We start from the raw sequence: 9,369 nt of genomic DNA, 5'->3' as shown, positions 1-9,369 counted from the left end.
ACATTGATCTCAAAGCTGAAGACCTGTGGTGTGCAGGTGAGAGGTGGCATGAGAAAGGAGGAAGGAAAGGAAGGGGAGGGAAGGGGAGGGAAAGGAAGGGAAGGGAAGGGAAGGGAAGGGAAGGGAAGGGAAGGGAAGGGAAGGGAAGGGAAGGGAAGGGAAGGGAAGGGAAGGGAAGGGAAGGGAAGGCAAGGCCAGGCCCTGGGCAGGCAGAGAGCCTGGGCTGAACCTGACCCGGACAAGGTGTGCACAAAGACACTCAGCCTGGAAGAAGCCAGGGAAAGTGAAACGAGTATCTACCCTCGACAGATGCCCCTCATCTCATCCTCACATCAGCTCAGTGAGGGGCCTGACGGAACTCATCTCATAGAGGAGGAAACGCAGACTTGGTACTTGCCCGACTACGCCACTAGAAAGAGGTGGAGGGAGGCTGGGTCTTCATGTGATGCTGAGGTCATTTCTCTGCCTCATAGTTTAATAAGTTACTTCATTTTAAGTCCTTAGAGAGACTCTTCAGAACATAAAATTCCTCTTTAAAACAGAGCTGGGGCCTGGGTGTGGTGGCACACGCCTGTAATCCCAGCACTTAGGAGCTGGAGGCCAAGGAAGTATCAGGAATTCAAGGTCAGCCTGGGCTACAAGAGGCCCTTTATCAAAACAATGAACAGGAGCCAGGCATGGTGGCACATGCCTTTAATCCCAGCACTCTGGAGGCAGAAGTAGGATTCGCTGTGAGTTCAAGGCCACTCTGAGACTACACAGTGAATTCTAGGTCAGCCTAGACCAGAATGAGACCCTGCTTCGAAAACAAAACAAACAAAAAACAACAAACAGGCTGGAGAGATGGCTTAGTGCTTAAGGCACTTGCCAGCAAAGCCAAAGGACCCAGGTTTGATTCTCCAGTACCCACAAAAAGCCACATGCGCATCAGTTGGTTCATGTTGTCTGTAGTTCATTTGCAGTGGATAGAGGCGCTGACATACTCATTCTCTCTATCTCGCCTTGCTGTCTCAAATAAATAAATACTTTTTTTTTTTGTTTTTACTTATTTATTTTTGGTTTTTTGAGGTAGGCTCTCACTTGAGCACAGGCTGACCTAGAATTCAGTATGTAGTCTCAGGGTGGCCTTGAACTCAGCAATCCTACCTCTGCTTCCCAAGTACTGAGATTAAAGGTGTGCACCACCACAGCCAGCTAAATTATTTTTTAAAATATCTTATTTATTTATTTGAGAGAGAGAGAGAGGCAGATAGACAAGGAATGGATATGCCAGGGCCTCTAGCCACTGCAAACAAAGTCCAGATGCATGTGCCACCTTGTGTATCTGGCTTGCATGGGTACTGAGGACTCAAACCTGGGTCCTTAGGCTTCACGGGCAAGCACCTTAACCACTAAACCATCTATCCAGCCCTAAATTATTATTTTTTTTTGAGGTAGGGTCTCACTCTAGCCCAGGCTGACCTGGAATTCACTATGTAGTCTCAAAGTGCCCTCGACCTCACAGCGATCCTCCTACCTCTGCCTCCCGAGTGCTAGGATTAAAAGCATGTGCCACCACACCAAACTAAATTATTTTTTAAAAATATTCAAGGGCTGAAGACATGGCTTAGTGGCTAAGTCACTTGACTGTGAAGCCTAAGGATCCTGGTTTGAGGCTCGATTCCCCAGGACCCACGTAAGCCAGATGCACAAGGTGGTGCACGCATCTGGAATTCATTTGCAGTGGCGGGAAGCCCTGGTACATCCATTCTCTCTGTCTCACTCGGTCACTCCTCTAAAGTAAATAAATGGCCGGGATATTGTGGCACATGCCTTTAATCCCAGCACTCGGGAGGCAGAGGTAGGAGGACTGCTGTGAGTTCAAGACCACTCTGAGATTACATAGTGAATTCCAGGTAAACCTAAGCTACAGTGAGACCCTACCTCAAAAAACAAATAAACAAATAAATAAAATTTTAAAAAAATATTTAAAAAATACTGGCCAGGCATGGTGGTGCATGCCTTTAATCCTGGCATTTGGGAGGCAGAGGTAGAAGGAGATCACCATGAGTTTGAGGCCACCCTGAGACTACATAGTGAATTCCAGGTCAGCCTGGGCTAGAGTGAGACCCTACCTCGAAAAAGAAAAAGGAATATGATAATATACGTTAAGTTCATGATTCCTGCATTGTAGTAGTGCAATCTGGAAGAATCCCTAGAAGGTGAACTGAGTAGGACTGGACTCAGAAGGACAGCAGGGCCGGGAAGGAGGCTTCCTGACCCTGTCCACCATGAGGGAGGCGCTGTTCTTGAAGATGTTAAAGTCAGCTTCCGACACACTCTGAGAGGCGTCAAGCAGCAGATAGAGGTTCAGGTGGCCAGAACGCTGGATTTGTATCCTACGGGCCAGGTTTTCTGAGAAAACATGGAAATGCAGGAATCAGAGGCTCTCTGTGGCTGGGAGCAAGCCTCGCCCACTGTGCCCAGGCCCCTCCTCCCTCACTCACCCTTCCTCCTCTGGGTGGGGTTGGTGGCTCCCAGCACGTTGGAGAAGGAGGTGCCCAGGGCGGGGGCCACGTCCTCGGGGAAGTCATAAGAGTACGGTTCTGTGGGAAGACCACGGGGGTGGGGGGGGGAGCCAGGGCCAGGCTGGCAGCGTCTCGGGAGGGCAAGAATGTCTGTCTACTCACGGCGGCAGGTGGCCTCCGTGCCACTCCAGACCCCGTTGCTCTGGCACTCCCGCTCCGCAGAGCCCGTCAGCACCAGGCTGGAGGAGCAGCGGTAGCTGACCTTGTCCCCAGGGCCGAATCGCAGGCCTGTCCGCACGGCACCCACCGAAATGCCCGGGTTGGGGCAGTGGCCAGCTGCAAGGGAACACGACAGGTGAGCAGGGCTCCAGCCTGCTGGGCCGCAAGGGGCAACTCCTGTATCTCCCACCAGGCTCTGCCTCCTCTCTGGCCCTCAGAGTGGCTGAAGGTCCTTTGGGAGACACCAGGGCCCTGAGACCAGGGTGTGGCTGGAGAGTTTTCAACAGGTGACGCATTAGCCCCAGTCACCCATGAAGCACTTCTAACCCAGACGTCCCTGGTGACTGCCCAGAGTGCACGCCCACTGCTACACACACACACACACACACACACACACACACACATACGACACTTGCATCTCATAAACCACAATGGCATGATTGCCACACACCACTAGAACGACCACAGGTACATTGCTGAAGGGTCCACTGGTGAAACTATATTTTTATTTCTTTTTTCTTTTTATTTATTTATTATCTTATTTATTTATTTATTTTGGTTTTTCAAAGTAGGGTCTCACTCTAGTGCAGGCTGACCTGGAATTCACTATGGAGTCTCAAGCTAGCCTTGAATTCACAGTGATCCTGCTACCTCTGCCTCCCAGGTGCTGGGATTGAATGCATGTGCCACCATGCCTATCTTTATTTTTATTTTTAGAGAGAGAGCACTGGCACACCAGGGCCTCCGCCTCTGCAATCACAACCAGACGCTTTCACCACCTAGTGGGCATGTGTGACCTTGCACTTGCCTCACCTTTGTGTGTGTGGCTAACGTGGGACCTGGACAGTTGAACATGGGTCCTTAGGCTTTGCAGGCAAGTGCCTTAACCACTAAGCAATATTTTAGGGCTAGAGAGACGGCTTAGCGGTTGAGCACTTGCCTGTGAAGGCTAAGGACCCTGGTTTGAGGCTTGATTCCCATGTAAGACAGACGCACAAGAGGGCACATACATCTGGAGTTCATTTGCACTGGCTGGAGGCCCTGGTGTGCCCATTCTCTCTCTGTCTATCTGCCTCTTTCTCTCTCTCTCTCTCTCTCTGTCTGTCACTCTCAAATAAATAGAAATAAACAACAAAAAATATTTTATTTAATCCAGGCGTGGTGGTGCATGCCTTTAATCCCAGCACTCAGGAGGCAGAGGTAGGAGGATTTCTGTGAGTTTGAGGCCACCCTGAGACTACATAGTGAATTCCAGGTCAACTTGGGCTAGAGTGAGACCCTACCTCGAAAAACCAAAAAGAAAAAAAATATTATTTAAGAGATAGAGAGAGGCATATAGAGAGAATGGGCGTACCAGGGCCTCCAGCCACTGCAAGCAAAATTCATATGTGTGCACCACCTTGTGCAGCTAGCTTACATGGGCACTGGGGAATCAAGCCTGGATCCTTAGGTTTTGTAGGCAAGCACCTTAACTGCTAAGCCATCTCTTCAGCCCATCAGTAAGACTTTATTTATTTATTTATGTGCAAGCAGAGAGAGGTAGAAGAGAGACAGGCAGAGAGAGAATGGGCACACCAGGGCCTCCAACCACTGCAAACAAACTCCAGATGCATGTACCACCTTGTGCATCTGGCTTACATGGGTCCTGGGGAATTGAATCTAGGTCTTTTGGCTTCGCAGGCAAGTGCCTTAACCACTAAGCCATCTCTCCAGCTCCCCAGTAAGACTTCTTGAAGGCCTCAAATAAATGTAAACATATGTCAACATATCTTCTGTCCTGGGGATTCCTCTTGGGGCTGTTTAATCAAATGAAACAATGTGTACCAAAGCCCAGGGACAGACAGTTCACCCAGCTTTTTACTCATCGTAGCTCCAAACTGGAAGGCAAACCAAAGCCTCAGGGCAGGAGGAATACCTCACAGCACAGCCTTGTGATGAACTATTACCCTGCCAAGACCAACCGCAGCCTCACCGGACACACATAAACCTCAAACGCAGACTGCATAAGGAAGGAAGCCGGAAACGAAGTATATGTGCAGCGTACTTAACATCCGCGTGCTTCCGGGTTGGGGGTATGGCTCAGTGATGGAGCACTTGCTTGGTATTAGAGGAGCCCTGGGTTCCATCCGCAATGTCTCACACACACCTCCACACACTGCACACATACAGATACACAGATGCATTACACACACACACACATATACACACATTGCACATTTTACTGGAGGCCTGAAATTTAAAATAAAATCTATTTATGCTTGAATAAATTGCTACTTGGTCAAGAGCACGAGCAGGATGCCATTGGCTGGGCCGCCTGCCACCCAGACCATGAGAGATGGTCTGGAGGTTCCAGCAGGGAGCGCAGCTTCTCGTATATCCTTGACCGAAGACCGCTCCTCCTCTGTTGGGGGAAGGTCATCCTCTTCAACTGAGCGTGCAGCTTTGGGAGGGACGCACACGGAGTGCTGAGGGAGGAAGGGGACACCTGCCTAGCCAGCCAGATCAGCTGAATCAACCCTGACGATCTGGGGTGGCAGATGTCGCAGCCAGATCGCCCTCACATCCTCCTGCTACCTAGAGGACACCACCTTCTGTGTGACAGGGAAGCTATGCGTAGTGGCCTATAACTGTCATTTTAGCACTCGGGAGGTAGAGGTAGGGGGATCAGGAATTCAAGGCCAACCTCATCTACATAGCTGAGGGCAGCCAGATGTGGTGGCGCACGCCTTTAACCCCAGCACTGAGGAGGCAGAGGTAAGAGGAGCACTGTGAGTTCGAGGCCACCCTGAGACTACATAGTGAATTCCATCCAGGTCAGCCTGGGCTAGAGTGAAACCCTACCTTGAAAAACAAAAAGTAAAAACATAAAAAAGTGGCTCTGGAGAATTCTGGGAGCTCCACTTTGTCAAGCTGAACCCTATACCAATCACAGGGCAGTGGTGACAGAAGGGCGCATGGGACTCACTGGGTTCCAGCAACTGTCCCAGGTGCTCACTAATATCAACTCATGTAACCCACGCCTACAATCCCATGACACTGGCACGGGGAACATTCCCATCCGACAGATGTGAAAATTGAGGCATAGCCAGACGTGGTGTTGCACATTTTTAATCCTAGTACTTGGGAGGCAGAGGTAGGACGATCGTCATGAGTTTGAGGCCATCCTGGGACTACATAGTAAATTCCAGGTCAGCCTGGACTAGAGTGAGACCCTACCTTGAAAACAAAATAAAGCAAAACAAACAAGCAAACAAAAACCTGAGGCATAGGGAGGTCAAGGAACCTGCCCAGAGGCTGCGAAAGTCAGACCATGTCTCGGAACACACACCTGGTTCCCGTGACTAGACACTGATGCCCAATACTCAACTCTTTCCTACAAGATTTGGTGGAGCCAAATACCAGGTTGGTACAGAGTACATGGAACCTGCAGGTTGGATCTGAAGTTTTTAGCAACGGCCTGGGCTGGGCTCCAAGAAATGAGGGCTCTGATGCAGATTATGGGGTATCAGTGATGTGTGACCTATAAAGCCCCATTTATCCCCATCCAACCACTGAGGACAGGACACCAGGCCTCTGCCCCACAGAAGTTGCCAGCGCTCGCTTGGCTGCCAGGCTTCGCTGATTGTGCCCTTCCAGTGGTCAGAACACTCACCTCCATTGTCACACACCGCCGTCTCTCCATCCCACATGCCGTTGGGGCGACAGTGCCGCACAGCTGAGCCCCGCAACACGTAGCCATTCTCACACTCGAAGGTCAGGTTGCTACCCACAGGATGCGAGCCCATCCGAGGGGTGTACATGCCATTCTCAAAGGAAGTAGGGGCAGGACAGCGAACAGCTGGAGGGAGATAAGCGGGGAGAGGTGCAGCTGACTAACGCCTGGGCTGGGCATCACATCCCAGGTAGACTCCTCTAGACATGTGAGAATAGCCAGCTGGGTGTCCAAACACTGGAGAGATGGCTCAGTGGCGAAGTCACTTCCTGTGCAAGTGTGAGAGCCCAGGGGCCTGAGACTACCTGAAGTTTGAATTTCCAGAACCCACATAAACACCTGGGCATGGCCACATGGGGGGAGTGGAGAACGGAGAATCTCCTGGGGCGTAGAGATTACAAGCTCCCAGGTCAGCAAGAGACTCCATCAGAAAGGGAAAGACAGGTGAGTGAGTGATGGGGGACCAGCTGATGCTCTTCTCTGGCCCCTGGGGGCAAGCCCACAGGGGGCCCCAGGCAAGACCACCAAGCACTGAATCAGCATTGATTCAAACAGATGCCACACAAACACCACAACACATGTGCGTGCGTGCTATGCTTGTGGGGAAACAAAAATTCAAAGACCCAACTGTGATGGCTCCTGCCTATAATCCCAGCACTCGGGAGGCTGAGCAGGAGGATCACTGCAGGTCCAAAACCAGACTGAGAAATAGAGCGAGTTCCTGTCTCAAAACATGTTAAAAAAAATGATAAATAAATAAATGAATGGGGGAGCATGGTGGCTCACACCTTTAATCCCAGCATTTAAGAGGCTAAGGTAGAGCTGAAGGGAGGGCTTAGCAGTTAAGGCACTTGCCTACAAAGCCAAAGGACCCAGGTAAGCCAGATGCACAAGGTGGCACATGCATCTGGAGTTTGTTTATAGGGGCTGGAGGCCCTGGTGTGCCCATTCTCTCTCTCCCCCATCCCCTCTTTCTCTGTCAAATATATATATATATATATATATATATTAGAAAAGAGAATGACCTCCAGCCACTGCAAACAAGGGGGCGCACAAGTCTGGAGTTCGTTTGCAGTGGCTGGAAGCCCTGGCGCGCCCATTCTCTCTCTCTCTATCTGCGTCTTTCTCTCTCTGTCACTCTCAAATAAATAAATAAAAATGAACAAAAAAATTTAAAAAAAGAAAACCCAAACTCCAGATGTGTGCGCCCCCTTGTGCATCTGGTCCCAGGGAATCAAACCTGGGTCCTTTGACTTTGCAGACAAAGGCCTTAACCTCTAAGCCATCCCTCCAGCCCCATTCCATTCTCTCTCTTGCTCGCTCGCTATTTCTCAAAAAAAAAAAAAAAAAAAGAAAAAGAAAAGAAAAAAAAAAGGAAAAGAAAGAAATAAAAAAATATATATGAGGCCGAGGTAAGCTGGGCATGGGGGCATGTTCCTTTAATCCTAGCTCAACTTAATTGCCTGACATTAGCTGCCCACTGAGGGACACAGTCACTTTAGTCCCTGCCCTGAGATCTTCAGATTTTTGGGCCATTTTGCATGCATTTAGGATGGTGGCTTCTATGCAGTCAGTCCCTAGCATAAGAAGTCATTCCTCAGTTTGGTACCCCACAGTCTGCCTCTGAGTCCTCATTCGTCACTAAGGGCTGTGAGTCTTTTCGGGAATTTAGAGGGGCTCTCCCCACACCACCCGGCTCGGGGAGGCCCCACCCTTGAGCCACTGCTAAATAGCACCCCTGGCCGCCCCCCGCCAGGGGCTGACTGCCGCGCGCCGGGGCCTCACGTCTGCAGACCGCCTTGCCGAGCCCCGCGGAGCGCAGGGTGGGTTTCGGGGTCTGCCACCGCCCGCTGCTCGTGCACAGTCTCCAGGCGGGCGACGGGTAACTGCCGCGGGGGCACGAGTAGGTGAGGAGGCTCCCCGGAGCCCAGCCACGGCTGAGGGTGAAAGTGCCACCGGAGATGTTCACATTCTGAGGGCAGGAGGGAGCTGCCAGTCCTGTGGGCATGGGCACGGGCGGAGAGACGGTGGCACAGGAAAGAAGAGAAGCACAGCTGAGAAAAAGAAGCCAGAAGAACTGTCCCTTTCACACGGGGACTCCACCTGCCGCACAAGCCACATCCACGCGGCCCCACCAACCCCCTCCCCTGCTTCCTACCTGGGCGGAGGGGCAGCAGGCAGAGGAGAGCCAGCAGCGGGCCCATGTCCACCCCAGGGCAGGCAGCGCTGAGAGCCAGCAGACCGACAGGGTCACCTGACTTCCCGAAAACCAGACCTAGGTCAGCAGCAGCTGTGATTGCTGCCCAGAGCGAAAACTAGGAGGGGCATGGGGGTTGGTCTCCTTAGGGAAAAAAAAAAAAAAGAGCCTGGTGTGGTTGGCACATATCTTTAATCTCAGCACTCAGGACGCACAGGGAGGCCTTGTGTGCACCACCACCCCCTGCCCGCATGCACACAGTCACAAGTGCGCACATGCGCTCCTGCTCTTGTGTGAACACTGCAAAGCACACCTATGCACAAGGCTGCCAAGATGTTGCAAAACATTTTATTTACATTGAGTTTTCTGTTTTCTTTTCTTTCTTTTTTTTTTTTGGCTTTTCGAGGTAGGGTCTCACTCTAGCCCAGGATGACCTGCAGTTCACTCTGTAGTCTGTGGTCTCAGGGTGGCCTCGAACTCACAGTGAACCTTCTACCTCTGCCTCCCGAGTGTGGGATTAAAGGCGTGTGCCACCACGCCCCGCTTGAAGATCATTTCTTCAGCACTTCTTCACAAATAGGAAGACTCACTCGCCCTTCCTTGAAGCCCTGCTCCGCAGAGAATCTACAGACACTGGGAAAGTCAGCACTTATTTGCAGAGTCAGGAGAAACACTTAGAATATTTTTATGAAAATTCCAGTAGACAAAATTCCCAACTTGCAAAACCCCAACTC

At 51.0% G+C, this 9,369-nt stretch overlaps 1 protein-coding gene across 1 annotated transcript in view; it reads right to left on the bottom strand.

Annotated features, from left to right (window-relative positions):
- The window catches only part of C2 (complement C2), an 18,361-nt gene extending 9,630 nt beyond the window's left edge, over positions 1-8,731 (bottom strand). The window contains exons 1-7 of the mRNA XM_045155679.1: positions 8,597-8,731; positions 8,224-8,436; positions 6,379-6,564; positions 2,670-2,843; positions 2,487-2,585; positions 2,261-2,394; positions 1-23 (exon numbers count right to left, since the gene is read on the bottom strand). The exon at positions 1-23 is cut by the window's left edge and continues 116 nt beyond it. Coding sequence (XP_045011614.1) covers positions 1-23; positions 2,261-2,394; positions 2,487-2,585; positions 2,670-2,843; positions 6,379-6,564; positions 8,224-8,436; positions 8,597-8,642 — 875 coding nt within the window. The 5' untranslated portion in view covers positions 8,643-8,731. The remainder of the gene's footprint in view (positions 24-2,260; positions 2,395-2,486; positions 2,586-2,669; positions 2,844-6,378; positions 6,565-8,223; positions 8,437-8,596) is intronic.
- Between the last annotated feature and the right edge of the window lie 638 nt (positions 8,732-9,369).

Source organism: Jaculus jaculus, chromosome 8 (genome assembly GCF_020740685.1).
Source record: "Jaculus jaculus isolate mJacJac1 chromosome 8, mJacJac1.mat.Y.cur, whole genome shotgun sequence".
NCBI classification, from domain to species: domain Eukaryota; kingdom Metazoa; phylum Chordata; class Mammalia; order Rodentia; family Dipodidae; genus Jaculus; species Jaculus jaculus.
Note: the sequence above shows the minus strand (reverse complement) of the source record. Positions and strands in the feature narration are given on the sequence as shown.